Genomic DNA, 19,102 nt, shown 5'->3' on the forward strand with positions numbered 1-19,102 from the left:
TGAGGGGAAACGGTTGTTGCCTTCACTCATACTGCAGTTGACACCGTGCGACCGACGTTCCACATGTTAAATTTCCACGCCCGTAAATAAATTATATATTTTCTTTACAGCTTTAAATTGACATTTATATGAATTTTTTTTTCATTGTTATAACTCAGTTATTCAAAATGCTCCCTTGGACTTTTTTAGTCCTGAATTCATTTTTTTATTTAAATAGGAACCAATCCTATGAAGCCATTATGTACTCTCAGCATCCCAAAATGCCTTCCAGGTGGCTTAAAACATATGGTCGGCAAGATGGCATCCAATAGTCCAACTGTATGTCAGCCCACAATTAGCTGGAGGTTTGTTTAATAAGGACTACGCTTGTTTGTGTCTCCTTAGCTAATTTTGCAGCACATGATGCAGAACTGGGTTTTAGTCTCTTAACTTATCTACTCTTTTGAATTGCACTGGGTTATTGGAGGTGAAGTTTTTCTTTTTTTTATTATGGATATCTAATTTTTTGATGGCTGCACTTAAAAAAATAAAGCAATGCAATGCATATCCTTTCTCAGGCGGAGAAGGCGCCCACTTCTAAGGAGTCAATTAAAAAAGAAAACACATCAAAGGCTTACTTCCTTTCCCCAATTTCAAACAAAGGAAGACCCACTGGCAAGGGCACAGAAACAGGTGGTAATCCCCATCCGCTGGTGCATGGTGGGGGCGGGGGGAAGCATTCCCATCTCCCTTCACTCTCTCTCTCACGAACTAATTGCCCCCCACCCCAACAAACTCATGTAATGACAGTGATAGGAGCTCCAAGACGATGCCTTAACCAACCCTTGTAATTTCTTGGACCTCAGGGGCTGCATGGGCAGCTCCGATAAGGCTCATTGAACTTTTTCCAGCTACTCATTAAAACTATGTGCCTGAAACACCATCTTTTCCATTGTGTTTGTAAAAAAATGGAAGCCAGGGGAACGATGAAAAAAGTGTCCTATTTGTCAGTGGTGCTATTAATTACAGTCTTCAGAGGCACAGTTACACTTTATTTACATAAAAGCAAGTAAAGAGCAACAACTGTGTGCAAGATCCAAGGGGCTCCTACTGACTTCATCATGTTAGGACATGACCATTCCGTTATCTAACATTATTTTGCTGGGAACAGTACTTAAATGAACTTTCAATAGAGTCTTAACATTTTAAATGACATATCTGCAGCATGAATTGTTAATAACTGCCACACCACTAGCCACACGAAATAAAAAAAAAACATCGTTTTTTCTTCAATGTACCTTATGCTAAACTAGAATGCAGAGTTATGACTCCTAGCCTAGTCAATCATTCATTATTTTATTCATTTATGTATTCATTAATTTCCACACTGCGGCTTCAGCTCTGTGGGGTTTGCCTCTGCTCTTTGTTCCACTTGTCTGAAGACCTCATAATATCCCTTTTTATGAAGTACATAAATTGAGGCAAAATGACTGCATGCATGTTAAATAATACAGTATCATAGCAGTACACAATGGCTGCAGTATCACTTGATTCACAGCAGAGGATTGAATTAATGTTACATCAAGCAATCAGTTAGATCACATTTGCAGTTGAAAGAAGTAAAAACATCAAATTAAACATGATATTAACCGTTGACAAATAAGACTGGCATTGTAATTATGAAAAGCCATTCTACAGAGTATGTTGGCAACACGTTGCCTTTTCTCTTTAAAGAAAGTAGCTTGGGGTGTCCGGGTGGTCTAGTGGTCTATTCTGTTGTCTACCAACACGGGGATCACCTGTTCGAATCCTCGTGTTACCTCTGGCTTGGTTGGGCATCCCTACAGACACAATTGGCCGTGTCTGCGGATGGGAAGCTGGATGTGGGTATGTGTCCTGGTCGCTGCAGTAGCGCCTCCTCTGGTCGGTCGGGGCACCTGTTCGGGGGGTAGGGGGAACTTGGAGGAATAACGTGCTCCTCCCATGTGCTATGTCCCCCTGGCGAAACTCCTCACTCTCAGGTGAAAAGAAGCGGCTGGCGACTCCACACGTATTGGAGGAAGCATGTGGTAGTCTGCAGCCCTCCCTGGCTCGGCAGAGGGGGTGGAGCAGCAACCAGGACGGCTCGGAAGAGTGGAGCAAATGGCCAGATCCATTTGGGGAGAAAAAGGGGGATACAATTCACAAAAAAAAAAAAGAAAGCAGATTGTATAACATTTCCAAGTTGTTGGTTTTTTTTGTCTGTTTTTAATCAGATAAATGTAATGATTTTTCAGTTATAACTTTTAGAATTTTAGTATTAGTTATGTGTCTATTTCAAGTTGCATTCTGTTACTTACATGGTATTAAAAACATTTTTAGATGTTGTGATTTTACTCTTTAATCATGCATCCCTGTTCTGTAAACCCAACCAGTATCACTCTCCTTTCAACCCCCTTTCCCCATTCCAGAGGCATGAAGTGCACCCGGATCCCATGGTGAGCGTTGCACATATGGTACGTGCAGGTGGAGGGGTATGGATGGCGTTTTCTGAGGGGTCCTCCATTCGTCTTTTTCACACTGAAACGCTGGAGCATCTTCAGGAAATTAACATCTCGACCCGTTCAATGCTGCTGAATCCTGGTATGCCCACACCACACACAACAAGATGGTTTTGAGCTCATGACCTACACTCAAAAAATGAAATAAAAATGTTAAGATAAGTGGTTCCATGCAACCGTGTTAAGTAAATACAAGTTTCTTTGCACATATTGGTAACTCGTTGTGCTAAGAAATTACTTAACACGGTTGTGTGGAGCCACTTGTCATAACATTTTTAAGTAAATCAAACATTTCATTTTTTGAGAGTAGAGGACAAGTTTTAATCCCACAGTGCATTTTACCACCAATGTGATGCGTTTTCATCACCTTATTGTAGAACTTTAAAGGAATAATGCTAATTTGAGTCCTTAAGAATATCAATGGCAAAGTCAACAGAACTATTGAATCCCAATCACTAATACATATACTGTATACTCTAACAGCCATGGTGCTGATGTGGTGTCATATCCCCTGACAGTTTTGCCTTTCCTCTTAAATGGGACCTAAGTGATTTTATAATCTTGCCTGCTAAATTTTTAATTTTTTTACATGCCTAGATAACATTTTTTGCAACATTTTTAACTCCTGGTAGTGTTTTTTTTTACAAATATAAAAAAAGGTGATTTGACAAAAATTTGTATTGCCTACCACGCAACATTATGTACATACTGCACACAAGATAGGAGGACAGTGGTGAAGAGAAAAGCTGGAAGAAAAGCTCATCTTGTTTTATTATGCTATGTAATGTAAGCAAATGTTTATTGAAACTTCAAAACCCACCAGAATTCTCAGCCTGATATAGAAATGCATAATTATACTCTAAAGTGAAATAGCCCAATAACAATTGGAGATGATCTTTTTATTTCTCCCTATTTCCATTGGATGCAGAGCCCCAAAGTTAGGTGTCAAAAATACATCACAGATTGGAGGTTTGCTGCACTGACAGTACACTCAGTAGAGTACAGATCCCCACCAGGTGTATCTCTCCCTTCTCCAGTGCTCAGACTTGGCGACAAACCAGCTGAGCAGTTAGCACTCAGCTGCACTATAAAACAGGTTTTTCAAAGGTTTTCAATCACTGCAACCACAAGAGGTCCTTGATCATACAACTGAGCACAAAAGTTATTAGGTTGACAGGTCCAGTAGTATGTGAGATTAGCAGCAGACACATACGCACACACACGCACAAACAGAAAAAAAAAACTAAAACAAAACAAAACAGTGTTTTTCCTGCCATTATAAGACTTTTGCACAGTGCCCAAGTTGATTGAATGGGAAATGTGGAAAAAAATTTTTTTAATGTGTTGTGCATAAGCTAAACAATTCTACCTGATAAAAATGTTTTGCCCGTCAATCTGTGGATCTGCAGCCTCCTAGGTGGACCCTCGCATGAATGTGACCAAGTCTAATATGAGCTTGCACTTTCCAAAAAGAAAAGGTTTGCTATGCGACCATTTTGGTCTTTCCATAACCCTGGGAAAATAAAGACAGAGGTTATTAATTTTTGGTTCATCCAGGGTTCCTCCAGTTCTCCTGTTCTGAGATCAGCAGTGAATGATTTGCTGACTTGCGAAATATGATCGACTCATATCCGAATACATGTTTGGACACTGTCGCTGCCTAATCAACCATAGATGTGAGTTGTGCATGTGCATGGCTGACTCAGATCGGGCAGCGACAGGAAGAAGCGTTGGTTGAGCAAGCTAGGGAGTAGTGGCGAGAGGGAGCGGCGATAGCGAAAACATGTTTTTGAAGGTTTTTAATCACCGCAGCCATGAGAGGTTTTTCATCATACAGTCATAACTGTTAAAAAAAAAAAGACTGATAGATCCAGTAGTTTACAAGATTAGCTTCAGATGGACAAACACATACACACACACAGACACACACACACACACACACACACACACACACACACACACACACACACACACACACACACACACACACACACACACACATACATGCACATGCGACCAAATCTATAATCCCATCCAGGCTACCGGCTGGCAGAGATAGAAAAGTTTTATTGTTGCCAGACATGACATAAATTCAAGTTCTGATTTCAAATCCATTTTCTAACAAAATCTAATTTTGTTTGGAATTTGGAAAACTTTGTCATCAGATGTAATCATCAGACTTTTGAGCCCTTGATTTTATAAATCAATGAGGGTGCACCAGTGAAAGTGACAATAATGCCCACATCCCTAAAATTATATTCTAGTCTTGTTTAAATTGCTCCTTGGGTCCAGCACTCCAGGGACTGACCTGAATAAGTAACCAACTCAGGACCTTGCAAAGCCATAATAGAGCCACAGGGCGGGGAATGAATTTATAAAAAAAAGAAATAAGTCATGGAGCAGCAGTAAAATGCCTGAGTCAAAGATTTTTATTCTCAGGGTTTCCATGGAAACACTTGTCTTTTGTTCAATGTCCCCGGTCTACTGGTATCATGCCAGATTTGCCCCCTCTTCCTACATTTAGCTCTGTTTTTTCTCTTGTTAGCTCCTCCTCTTTCTTTTCACTCAATCTTATTTCTTTGTTCTTCTTTCCCTGTTGTTTTTCATCTTGTTCTCTCTTCCTTAAAATCCACTCTCACTCGTTTAACTTCATACTGTAGTCTATTTGGAATGCTACTGGTACCTCCTTACTTCCTGCTTGCCTTCCTTTGAGATGAATGAAATATTTATTAGCAGACCTGGATGTTTTCCTCCCGTCTGTTCACAGAACTATGGCAAACAGTGGATAGAAAAGAAGCATACCAAAGTCTGTCTGATAGGCGTAAATATATATAACAGTCATTTTAGTTCAAATGTTTTTCAATCTGATGCTTTTGGCCAAATTAGCTCTTTTGGTTGATCTGGAAATTGCTTTGCACTTGAGCTAGCTGTGTAATTGTTTCTGAATTCAGACAATTGTCTCCTTCCAAGAGAATCATACCAAAAAGGGATTGATGTATTTAGAGCAATATTCAAAGCATCTCAACAGAATAAGTGGGTTCTGTCCTCTGAGTGGGACAGGATAGCAAAGAATAAAGAAATAATGTCAGTGACCAAATACTTCCCTTTCCGATCAAATTTTCTTTTTCTTTTTTTTTTTTTTTTGGTCTGGATAAGAAACTTTTAGGTGAGTGGGTTCCCAAAGCCATGGTATCTGATGGAAACATCTGACCCAGTGGTTATTTTCTCCATTCACCAGAACTTTACCTTGAACTATGGAGCAAATGAGAGAGAGGGTGGCAGCCTCGAGGTCTGTCCCTAGGGGAAGTTACAGGGGGGGAAAGAGAAGGGTTACCCTGGCTTATGTCTTTAGCCTCCACAAAAGGACAGTGGAAAACATATTTCACTCAAGTCCTAATTTGTCGAGCTCACAAGAGGAAAGAAGCTCCCTGGACATTCTACAACCATAAGACACTGCACATGAAATACTGATAGTTACTCCATATCAACGGGTCTCTATTCCCCTGCATTAATGATATACTCCCTAATCCTCTCCCTTTAATGTGATTCAAACTCGACAGGGAATTCCAGTTGCAGTAAACAACAGAGGACTTACTGAGGCAAAGGAAACTCCTGATCTTTCCGCTCTACTAATGACTTTAATAGTTCCATCCTTAGGGTGGAAAAAACAATATTCCAAAATAAAATCCTAAGTGATATATGACAGGAAAACATTGGTATTTGTAGACATATTCTTTATTAAGGCAAATACTGGCTCTCTCAACAAACTGACTGCAGAATGCCGAGTGTGTGCATTGCTGTGAAAAAGCAGGACGTGGAAGAACACTCGAGGTTGAGATATACCTCTTTAATCTCAAGTGTTTTTGTTATTATCCCCTCTTATCACTGTTCCTAAAGATGAATCCTAGTGCCGGCATCCTCTGATTTAACTTGAGATTTAATGGTAACTCAGAAGTGAATGCTCAATGAGTGTTACAGTGCCACTTAGGCTTTCTAAGCAAAGCAGAACCAGGCACAATACCTATGCAAGGAAACAGCGGACATTTTCTTAAGACAGAGTTCTTTGTAGAGGCCTCTAACTCACCATTGGGACCCTTCAAGGTCTCCACCCCAATGCATGCCTTGTCTTTGTATAAATATTGCACAAATGAGCTCTGCCTACACCTAATGTTTTCTGCAGTCTATGCTCAGCATTAGCCGCCCAACTTGGGAAGTATCATCCATGCACAGTTAAATTAATTAATTAAAGACACTCTGTAAACCACTCGTGGATCACACATCATAATCTGTGCATGACATAGAACAACCCTGTAAATACAGTGCCGCATGTAAATGAGCATTCTCTCAGTCACAGTCATGTGACTGTCAGTGTAATTCAATTATGGTTGCCATGGATACAGGGTTGGATTGGGACACTTAATTTTACAGTGTAATTATGAGTTCCAGCAGCTCATGGTGCATTGAAAGGTATTACCATACCATTACCATGTGGCACCATGCCCAAGTTTCCGGCATCATGTATTGACATATCTTTAGAGTAACCAAATTCTTTCTGACAGGATAGCCAAATTATAACAACATATTGCATGTTATCACACAAGTCATCACAGAATAAAAGCAATAATAAACCACCATCAGATAAAATGATTGTGCATGAATGGCAGCTTATTATAAGACACAGAAGAAGAAGAAAAAAAAATCGGGAATCAGGACCATTTGTCTTTTCATTTCATGTACTTGCATACATGAAATGAAACGAAGTATTGTTTTCCCCAGCCCAGAGCAGTGCATCACAAAGACAAAAACACATATCCAACACATACAAGAACGAACACATATATATGCGAACGACAAAAAAACAAACAAAAAAAAACACCTACAAAAGCTACAAAACTACAAAATTCACTGTCCAAGAGTGAAAGCCAGCCAGGATGACTATTGGAACTGCTGGTCTGCATGGGCTAGCAGTTAGCTTAGCCTGCCCCGCTTCCGTGTCCTGTCAGACTGCCCTCAGTTTTTCCTCTTCGAGTGCAGCTCCGGGCAGGGCCGTGGTCCCTGGGCCCACCGAACGCAGCAGACCAGGCTCCCCCAGCCGATCCAATGCCAGCTCTCCCAGCCAGACACCCTCGACACATCTCACTATCCCTAAAAATAGGTCCTACCTTCATGCTATTAGATGCCTTCATAGCAGATCATTCCTTGTTGCCAGATCGTTGATGGTTCAATCCATGTTGACAGTCGACAGAATATCCTTTTTCATTGACATCGAAATGAAGATCTCGAAATGATCTTGGGTTAGTGTGCCATGCAGACTTTTTTTCAAAAATTTCAAAGTAGAAAATGTTCTCTCGCATGCCACCAGCATGATGGGCAGTGTCTGTCAGAATATATATATATATATATATATATATATATATATATATATATATATATATATATATATATATATATATATATCAACACGGATACAGGAAAAAAGTTTTAATACATTGCAGTACAGGCCTGTTTCATGCGTCGTGCACTCATCAGCTGCTAATGTGGTTAAACAAAGAATCATACAGTTTACATTACCCAGCGTCACGACCCTAATTTCGGTTGGACAGCAACCAATAGGGGCTTCCGATGGCCTCACGGTCTCACCATCCCACTTCTGACACCGGTATAGCGAATTCGGGAGGCAGTTCGGGTACCGCCGCAGCCAGGACGTGAACCCAGCTCTCCCGTACCACAGGCGACAACATTAACCAGTCGACTAAAAGGTCCGACCCATTAGCCAAGGGGACTTATTGGTGAATAAGGTGGAGGAGGATAAGGAAATTGCAATGGATTGGGTGGTTACAGACAAGCTCTGGGCCTTTCCAGTTTACTGAAGAATGGAGACAAGGGGTGTTAAACTGAGCTGCTTTTTGAAGAGGAGGCGTTTGAGGCCTTGTCAAACTCCTTTACACTCTGTTTATTGCTGGATGAAGAACTGGAGCTTCTGTCTGTACTCTTGTTTTGAGGACTTTCTCTTCTTGTTTTGAGGACTCTCTCTTCTCTCTTCTTCTTCTCCATACTAGATCTCTTGGCAGGAGCAGGGCTGGTATCCTTCCTGTCACTGTTGGAACCAGGAGAGGATCTGAACGATCTGACTCTTGTTGAGGAGGTCTATCCGACTCTTGTTGTTCTCTACAGATGGGGCATGGTTGCATTTGCTCTGTTCAGAGAAGTCACCATCCTTCTCTATGGCTGAGTGCTCCCCTTGTATTTCCCTCACTCCAGGGTTCTGGCTGTGGGTCTGGCCCTGTGTTTATGGCATGAAACAGGCTTCTACTGTCTCATAAAGAATTTACTTGACTCACTGGATATATATATATGTAGTATATATCCCTCCTTTTTCTCCCCAATTGTACTTGGCCAATTAGCTCTCTTCCGAGCTGCTCCACCGGGGAGGGCTGCAGACAATCACATGTCTCCTCCGATATATGTGCCATCGCCAGCCGTTTCTTTTCACCTGACAGTGAGTCGTTTTGCCAGGTAGGCCGGGAGCCAGGACCAGCCCTCAGGATGTTTTCTACCTTTTTTTCACTATTATTTCTTGTTAGCCTATACCTTGGGCCAAGTTGATAACAAGCAGCCCCAACTCGGGCCCCGTTGGGCCAAAAACCCAATTTTTGGGACATGTTCCTGGCGAAATTATGTAAATGCAAATATTAAGGTACTACAATGGTATCAATAGTCATACAAGTATGACATTCGACAGAGAGCATCCTGATACATAGTTGGAAACAGAAAAATAAGATTCTGGGGCTTGCTGCAATTCTATTCTATGATATCACCCACACCATCCCCAAAAAGACCCAAAAAAAGTACTGTCCGCCTGACAAATTCTCATCAAAATGATTATTCTCTTTATAGAAAACTTCCCTAGTTCATATGCTTCACTTTGAGCCCAATATGACCTTTCTATCTCAAAAATTACACTTGCTGTGGCTGAAAGTCTTCACTATAGGACTACAGTACCTCAAATATGAAAAAAAAACAGATATAATTTTCACTGCCATGGTAACTGTGGGCATTCAGAAGTGCATTCAGAAGATGCAGCCAAGCTGCATCTTCTGAATGGACAAAAGTACATCATCAGTACATTTGACCTAGGTGTTTGCATGAAAGCCTACCCTCTAATATGGAATGAACCTGAAAAATACAAAAAGCACATCATCCTCATTGGTACATTACATTACTGTGGAGCTTACTTGAAAGGCATAGGCTGAAGATACGTCAGGGGATTGGATGGGTAGAAGTGGCTTTGAAAGCAAAACTGATCACCACAGGCTCTGTGACTGGGGTCACTGACGGAAAGAATTGGGACAGGGGGGTGGAGCAGCAACCGGAAGAGTACAATTGTGGAGAAAAGGGGGGATACTCCCCCTTTTCTCCCCAATTGTACTCGGCCAATTACCTCACTCTTCCGAGCCGTCTCGGTTGCTGCTCCACCCCCTCTGCCAATCCGGGGAGGGCTGCAGACAACCACGTCTCCTCCGATGTGGCGTCGCCAGCCGCTTCTTTTCACCTGAGAGTGAGGAGTTTCGCCAGGGTGACGTAGCACATGGGAGGATCATGCTATTCCCCCCAGTTCCCACTCCCCCCCAAAACAGGCGCCCTGACCGACCAGAGGAATCGCTACTGCAGCGACCAGGATACATACCCACATCCAGCTTCCCACCTGCAGACTTGGTCAATTGTGTCTGTAGGGACGCCCGACCAAGCCGGAGGTAACACAGGAATTCGAACCAGAGATCCCTTTGTTGGTAGGCAATGGAATAGACCACTACGCTACCCAGATGCTCCTGTCAGGATATGTTTGTAAACAAGTCCAGTGATATAATAGTCATCCGTGAACAGATTATACCTTTGAAGTGCTCAGTAGCAAAATAAAGTGCAGTTTCTATATGACAACTCATGTTTGTGTAACACGTTCTTAATTTTCTTTGTTTGCAGTGGGTCTTTTGGTTATGTGATGTTCTCCAAGAGCCGTGGTCTGTAATTTTTCCCAATGATAGGCCAACTCTGACTGTAAATTGTCAGTGGTAGCCCTGCAATCACAAGGCAGTCTTTTTTTTTTTTTTTTTTGCTAAGTTATGCTAGAGCAGATGGCTCCAAACCTCTCCTACAAATCTCAGGAAAACGTCAGGGTTTGAGACCGGCAAAATCTTTAAGCAACGTTCCATTCACCAAAAAAAAAAGGATGATTTAGACCATCTGCGACTGTGTCTAAGATTACACTGTTTGCCTGGATCTTGTAAGACGTATCTGCATCAGAGAATGGCTCATCAGTTGACTCACTGGGCATTGTCCTATTTTTTTTTCTTTTTTTCGTTGTTTCTGGGGAAGAGAGTCTTCTCTGTCTCATCTCTGTTGTCACTTGTAATGTTATCCATTGTCATTAGCATGTTAGCTGGTGAAGCAAATATGTCTGTCAATTTAGCACAATGTACTGCATCAATTTCCATGTTGGTTTGTTTTTTTTTTTTAATTTTAGTCTTACTTTTTCAGTCCCTCCTTTCCATTTTTTGCAGTCCATTTTTTTATTTTTATTTTTTGGCTATAGCTAATATAACTTACCTATGTTTGTTCTTAAATAGCTTCCCAATCCCAAAATGTATGTACATGTTCACTAACTGAACCTAATGATGATGGAAGAGGTCCAAATGATCATGCAGAAATTAATCCCCCCCCAAAAAAAGAAAAATGTTATCGTTAAAAGTAATATATGTTGCAGGATTAAAACTTTAAAATATTTTTTTTAATAAGAAAAGTTTAAATTTTAATTTAATTAGGTCCAATGTAGTTTTGCAGCCAACTAATGCCAGCCAGCGGCCCACCAATGGCAGCAGCCCACCGGGAAAAGCCCCGCCTCTCATGGCATCCAATCCAAGCCTGCATGGGTATTATTGTAAATGATGCAATAGATAACTAGGCCACGTTTGGAGCCAAGGGCTGTGGGACCACAAAGAGAAATGCAAAAATAAACCTGTAATAAACATTATTTTTTGCCTCTCTTAACTAGAAACAAAGGATCTGCATCTGTAATGAGAATACGCAGTTACTTTTCCCTCCCTCAGACATGCAGCACTAGAGAAACTGAACTGAACAACTTCACAATTTACAGTTTAAATCTTAAATGATGTATAGAAGATGACAGAGGGTGGAAAAAAAGAGCACGTTGTGGCACAATCAACTAATTGCATCATATCAGCCTTAGAGTTATCTACATGGACATGAATCAAGCTTAATTACTTATTCTGCCACATCAAGAAAGAATACAGAGAACCTCAATATGTACTGATACCAACCTGCTCAATCTCACTGGGTTTGAATAGCTAACTATGGGGATGTATAAATGAATGAATGCTGCACCTGTTATATTTTATGTGACTCTCTGGCATGCCACATAGGTTGAATTGTGGGTTAAGACTCCTTGCTCTATAGCTTTGCTCTTTTAATGATAAGAAGTCTATTTTTGGCCTCATTTATCTATGATAGCTTTCATTTCAAGTGGCTCAATTGAAAACAGGCAAATCCAATTCCTTCTAATCTTGTTTAACCCAAACCTCTGGGGTGGCTGTGCTGAAGTTTTTGTGTTTTTCCACTGATATCGAATGATAAACGTGTAAGCATGTGGCTGTTAATTACTTCCTAATACATAATGAGTTGACTTTCAAAACACTATATATTGTGAAATATGTATGAAATTAAGATTTGGATAAATCTCATCTGATGGTCATTTGTTTCAAGGTGCAATGTGTAATTTCTACCTGTAAGATGCGAATAATAATTAATCATGATATACTTTGAAACACTCCTCTTCACCCTTCTTCAAGCAATTGCAAGACAAGTAAAACAGAAAGTTAGCATATCCCATCATGTGTGCTAGCATCTGCTATTCTCAAGCACTTTCAGTAGATATCAATTTGCTGCTTTCCATGCGTATTTTGCGGGGGACTGCAAGTGTGTCCCTGGTATACTATAGGAACCGGGGGGGGGGGGGCATGGGCTTTCAAAAACTACAACAGAAACACCCAACCTGACTCACTTCTGTATTTTTTGCAGATGTCTGGGTAGTTGGGTCCGTCAGTTGTTTGCCATTTCAATAACTACAATTCACCAACTGCGATTCATATTTACTAATCATATTATGCTGCAGGAAAGTAGAAACATTACAAATTACACCTTCAGTATCTTGACAAATATAGAAGAGCCGGTCTGTGCAATCCTTATAATTTTGACATCAAGACTCAAGACATCCCCTAAAAAAATACCAATTCATTGTCAATGTCAATTTGTTTGCTATCCATCTTTTGTAAGAGTAGCTGTCAACTTTCTCAAATGATGGATGTCTCATTTTTCAACTAAACTCTCCAACTATAACCCAATGTTCCTTTTACTGCAGGTCAGAAGAGCATTCGAGTCACCAGTCTTCTCATCTGCCAGGGACTGTTATGGGTAGGGACTGCCCAGGGCATCATTATTACACTCCCAGTGCCCAAGCTGGAAGGTATCCCCAAAATAACAGGTATGGATCAGAGGGAAGAGGCTGACAGTGACTGCAAAGGCCTCTTGGGAGGTCAAAAGGAAACTAGAGATGTTTTTCTGTGATATAAAATTACTCCACATTGCCCAATACGTAGGCTACATTTCACACCTGTCTTTCAGCATTACAACTCTCAAAAATCAAATATAAATGACCAAGGAATTTAGAAACTGTTGGGCAGTTCTGATTGTTTAAAATTTTAGATTTTCTGTGATGGCCTGGCAGCCTGTCCAGGGTGTCTCTCCGCCTGCCCCTCCAATGACTGCTGGGGGGGGGGGGGGGCAGGCGGAGAGACACCTGAGAGCAGGATAAGCAGTTTGGATAATGGATGGATGGATGGATGGATGGATGGATGGATGGATGGATGGATGGATGGATAGATGGATTTTGTATGCTTGCAAATATGTTAATTTGTTTCCATTTTATTACAAGCAACCTGGTGAAGCAACTTAGTTATTTGAGTTTCATAATACTTATTTAACATTTACTCTTGTAACTAAGTATATTTAACCATTTAAAAATGTACATTGAGCAAATTGTTAACTACACTGTGAGGCTGGATTTGAGTCAGCACTGTTGTAGAAGTCAAATTCAGTTTTGCCAAAATTGTTACCAAGGAAAGTAGCTAAGGGGTACTCTTAAAGTCTGCTCCTCTGTTACAAATTGATTTGTGTATCTGAGTCATCACTTAGAGAGAGAAAGAGAAAAGTCAAAATAGCAATTTAATAGGTGTTATGCGGATGAATTTTGGCCATAATATATTTTTGCGAAGTTGCCACTGATTCAACTGTCTCTGATTTTCTTACCTGGGTTATTGAGCATGCATACAGACACGTTGTCACTGTTGCAAATTTTAAGAGGAAAGGAGACAGTTCAGGGAGGAAGTTGATTAAACTGTTAGGTAGAATCAGTTTCCCCTTTTTTTTTCATGGCAAATGTAACGAGAAGATTTCAAGCTAACCACTGCTATATTCTGGGGGGGGGGGCAAGCCACATTAAGAATGGGTTGGGGAGGTAGGGACAGATAAAGGTAAACTAAGGAGATTGACTCAGCCACCATCTGAGACAGAGTAGAACAGTAATGCCTGGGCAGTGCAAGGAAAAGTTGTTTGTCCCTGCTGTGCTTTTCATCTGTATTGCACACCGGCAGCAGAGTCTGTTATGTGGGATGGAAGGCATTGCTACCATGGAGAACAAGGAGACAGGAACATAAATATGGGTAATAACAGTGTGGCAGAGGAAAATAACTGAGTAATCTGAACAACTACACAAAAGTGTAAAACTGACACATTGCATATACACATATATGACTTAATGTCTTTGCAAAGAATAGTATTTCTGTATGCAAGTTCATTTATTTATACATTTGGGAGATGAATCCAGAGGAAAGCGAGGGAGAGCATGTTGACAGGTCCTCCCTCTGCTCTGTTTCATCCATTCATACCAATTTGTGCCAAATGCATTTGCAGCCAACACATTTTTTGATATACTGTGAGAAGTGGATAGGTTTGCTGCTAATCCCTTTAAAAAAAAGTCAGCAGGAAGCTTTGAGATGTTGCTAAAACTAGTGACAAAGATGCCAAGTTGACAACATTGATCAAATTGTTAATTTAACTTGTGTGATAAAACACTGCAATTTCTATGATAATGTGATCGTAATATGACTGGTGTTCATTTAGGGAAGGTGAATCTTTTCAGGGAAATCCAATTTCTCTTCATTTTGAAGGAACTCATTGAAAGAATTGCGTAATGACTAGGGATGGCTTGGTACGTCTTTTTGATTTCCAAAACTGATACTGAAACCATTACACCGAGTATCTGCTAATACCAATACAAATGTGATATTCTTTTTTCTTTCTCTCTTAAGAAGCTACTAAGCTGTTAATAAGTTATTCGTATGGATGCACTCTGCTTAAGATACCCATCTAAAAACATTGTGCTCAATCTGTGAAACAATACATTACTCCCAAAAGGAAGAGATATACATAGTCAACAACATGACTGAGTCATACAATACTGCTGCTTCTGTTTGACCACAGGTAGCTGTCACTCATGTCCTACACTGAGTGGTTACAGCTGTTACCATGTGATGCATGGTGTTACTTTTTATGGTATGTCGCTAAAAGTGTGGCTGCCATTTGGCCAGTATCATACCAGTACCATACTGAGTATCAGATTCGTGCCATCCCTAATATCAACCTCAAGCCTAATGCAATTAAGTTGTCTGCTTGATGCTGGAATACTATGGCTGTGTTTCTTCTTCAGGTAAGGGGATGACATCGCTGAATGCCCACTGTGGATCTGTGGACTTTCTGGTGGCCACCTCGAGTACTTTGTCCCCTGAGCTGCTCAAGAGGGACTCCGTTGGGGATGGTCGTGACTCAGCGTGCGGGGGTGAGGACCGCAGTGATACTTCCTCTCAGGAATCTCTGCAGCAATCCCATTCCTTCCAGGGAGATGCAAGGGGAAAGGGACGAGGTGTTTTGCTGCAGTACAGGCTCCGCTCCACATCAGGTTTGCCTGGACGGCCCTTAACAGCATTGGGCGATGAAGCATCGGATTCCTCCCTAGAGTCTCTAGAGCACAGCGTGGAAGATGGATCGATTTACGAGCTCAGTGACGACCCAGAAATGTGGGTGAGGGGGCGCACCTCCGAGAGGGACGGAGGACGCAGGGACAGGGTGACTTCTGCTGCAGTCGTCTCTGGCGGCAAGGGTTTCCGGCGACTAAGGGAAGGAGGGTCTTCAGGTACAAGGACAGGGGGGGACTGTTTAGAGAATACTTTGATGGTGTGGCAACTCCCATTGACAGTGTGATATGAAAACTCTGTGGCAATGTGGTGTACTGTTTGTTTGAAGAGGTCTGCTCAGCCTGGCATCAAATCATTCATTACATGACTTCAAAGAATAGAGCCATCTAATTAAAAAGGTGTTGGAAACTGTAAACAGCTCTGGGTGGATAAATTAGCCTGTGTGATAAGGAAACTAACACCCGCAGTTTAAGAGCAGTATTGCCATCCCATAGGCCCGTTTAATTGTTGAGGATTGTGTGTCACCATCTTCACCCAGACTGACATAACTAGCTGCAAATTGCTTCCCTGTGACTGCTTTGAACCATTTTCCCAACCTGCCTTAGTTAAGATGGATATGCCCAAACTCAACCTCATCATTGCTGTCTGAATTCTTGCACATTTTACTTTTGTAAAGAAATCCCAAGTGTGCACAAGCGGACCTCACTCCTTAAAGAGCAAGCCTTTGTTGAATCTGCCATGCTCTGCAGAGTTAGAGATGGACCTCTTTTATCTGATCCTACGGGAGAGATCCTATCTGTTTAGAGCTAAAACAACGAACTACCATAGCATCACAAAGCCCATTAGCATTACTTTATTAGTTTGACTAGTCTTTTTTTTTAATACTCCCAGTCAATGTGAAAATACTGTACCTTTTATTTTGTTAAAAATAAATGTGTGCTTTTTTTAAAGTAGACAACACCCCCTTATCCTTTACCCTGTGGTTTTTTTTTGGATAATTAATCTGGGGTTGAGGAAAATAATATATACTGAAGTAGCGTTCGGGATCTTCAAACAACTGTGCCTTTGTCAAAGGGGGTTGTGTTACTAATAGGTCCACTGTACTAACTTGCACAGAGGTTGCTGTGTAAGTCAAAAGTAAATATAAACTATCAGAGCCAATACATCACACAATTTACATTTTACTTGTGGACTTCAACTTATCTTATTGTATTCTTAAACCACTGTATATGTTGGACACATAGTCCACGTCACATATTTCCATTTGATTATTCATTGTCTTGCATTAGTTAGAAGAGACACATACACCAAATACCTTTGTGATACACAGCTCACTTTAAAAGCAAAAAACAGTTACACATCAAAAGCCAAAATTAGGGGCATCCAGGTAGCATAGTGGTCTATTCCTTTGCCTACCAACACAGGGATCGGCGGTTCGAATCCCCATGTTACCTCCGGCTTGGTCGAGCGTCCCTACAGACACAATTGGCCGTGTCTGTGGGTGGGAAGCTGGATGTGGGCATGTGTCCTGGTCGCTGCACTATCGCCTCCTCTGGTCAGTCGGGGTGCCTGTGCGGGGGGAGGGGGCACTGGGGAGAATAACGTGATCCTCCCACATGTGATCTTCCCCCTGGTGAAACTCTTCTCTGTCAGGTGAAAAGAAGCGGCTGGCGACTCCACATGTATTGGAGGAGGCATATGGTAGTCTGCATTCCTCCCCGGCTCGGCAGAGGGGGTGGAGCAGCGACCGGGATGGCTTGGAAGAGTGGGGTGATTGGCCGGATGACATTGGGGAGAAAAAGGACGGGAAAAAGAAAAAGCCAAAATTAGACAAATATTAAAATAAAGGTACCATGGATATCAGGGTCTAATATCGGCTGTTGTCAGCTGTGGATTCCTCCTACTGATTTGGCACCATGTAGTATTTTAAGTGCACAATATTGATCAAAGTTATTTTGCGAGCTTAAGCATTCCAGTTCAGTGTTGCCCTTTTCAAATGTCATATTCACATCCATGTATAATAGCTAGAACAAGCCTATGTCACAACTGAAAGAAACCTAAACATATGAGGTGACATATGCCAATAATAGCAACAATATGTTAACATACCCCCATTGTATTTTCATTTAATTTGTCCTTTTTCATATTTGATAGTAGTCAGAAATAATCCAGATATTGGATAATATCTAGAGAAATCTATTACTTCATGCAAACAGTGACCTTTTCTGATCAAGATCTTCCAAATAAAGACGTAATGTGTAGAATATGACCAAGGACAGCTGATATCAGCAATACTGTGTACACATTCCCAGTGTAGTTGAAAAATAATTGTATTTTTTTGGCATGTTACTGTCAGCTGCATTTTCTATTTTCATTGTACCAAATTACAATGCATTGTAATATTATTTGTTGAATTGTTTTCTAATTTGTTTATTTTCTTTACAAACTACAAAACATCAACCATAGTAGGATGTTTGAAGGTTTAAATATAGAGTATAATATATACTTATGTATTGGATAACACTGTACCTTTAAACCTTCCAACCATCTTTAAAATTGCAAATGAAGGATCTGGTATGGAAGCCTCCTAGTGGCCTAGCGTGGACAAAGTGTATGACGTGACATTTTTCAGTCTCTACTTGCCCTTTTCATCACACATGGATTCCTTCCCTATCTCTTCATCATGGATGAGGCACAAAGGCTATGCTTTTTATTACCCTGCAGGCATACGAGAGGTTATTTTCCCTATAATGCTTTTCCTCACTGTTGAGTCTCAGAAGCTTTTACACATACTGTCAGTAGGAATCTTTCCATATTTGGGGTGACATCAACTTGATGTGGAGGCTGTCATTTGGGTGTAGATCATCTTTGAAAATGTATGCTTCCATTCACATGCACTTCTATGCTGCTATAGCCACAATGCCCTCGTGGTCACCCTCAAGGTTACTCCACTGAACCCGAGCTGGAGGATGAGCATGTGTTTGCGCACGAGTAGCCTTGTGTATATCATGAAATACACATGATCCATTTACAAATGTCACATGGGCGGGATTGTCGAACTGTTTCAGTTGCCTCCTCTGCTAACAGCTGAGATTTAATCTCAGAAGTATTATGCCTGGTAATGGACAGTCACTCTTCATTGCTCATAGTAGTTTTGTACGATTCATGCAAATGCACTGAATAATAATACAATAATAAATGGGCTCACCACTAATTATTATTAGTCTCTTTTGTCAGGAGGAAATGATGCAACAAATGAGACTAGATATAATATTGCTTTTTAATAATATTGCTGTGTTAGGGGAGACTTTTTTTTATCAAGCAAAGATTTAGGCAGTATAAACCTATATTTGATGATTAGGTTGGTGTTAGCATTGGAGAAAAAAAAGTATTGCACTTATGCCATCATGTATGTGGTGGTAAAGTACTTAATTGCCCTCTGGTACATTAATGATACATGCTCATAATGTAACAACCCAG

The 19,102-nt window shown here is 41.0% G+C and overlaps 1 protein-coding gene across 1 annotated transcript in view; it reads left to right on the forward strand.

Annotated features, from left to right (window-relative positions):
- The window catches only part of arhgef10la (Rho guanine nucleotide exchange factor (GEF) 10-like a), a 179,067-nt gene extending 162,563 nt beyond the window's left edge, over positions 1–16,504 (forward strand). The window contains exons 25-27 of the mRNA XM_056273390.1: positions 2,430–2,601; positions 12,952–13,074; positions 15,358–16,504. Of these exons, the coding sequence (XP_056129365.1) occupies positions 2,430–2,601; positions 12,952–13,074; positions 15,358–15,908 (846 nt within the window). The 3' untranslated portion in view covers positions 15,909–16,504. The remainder of the gene's footprint in view (positions 1–2,429; positions 2,602–12,951; positions 13,075–15,357) is intronic.
- Positions 16,505–19,102: the final 2,598 nt, after the last annotated feature.

Source organism: Lampris incognitus, chromosome 2 (genome assembly GCF_029633865.1).
Source record: "Lampris incognitus isolate fLamInc1 chromosome 2, fLamInc1.hap2, whole genome shotgun sequence".
NCBI lineage: Eukaryota > Metazoa > Chordata > Actinopteri > Lampriformes > Lampridae > Lampris > Lampris incognitus.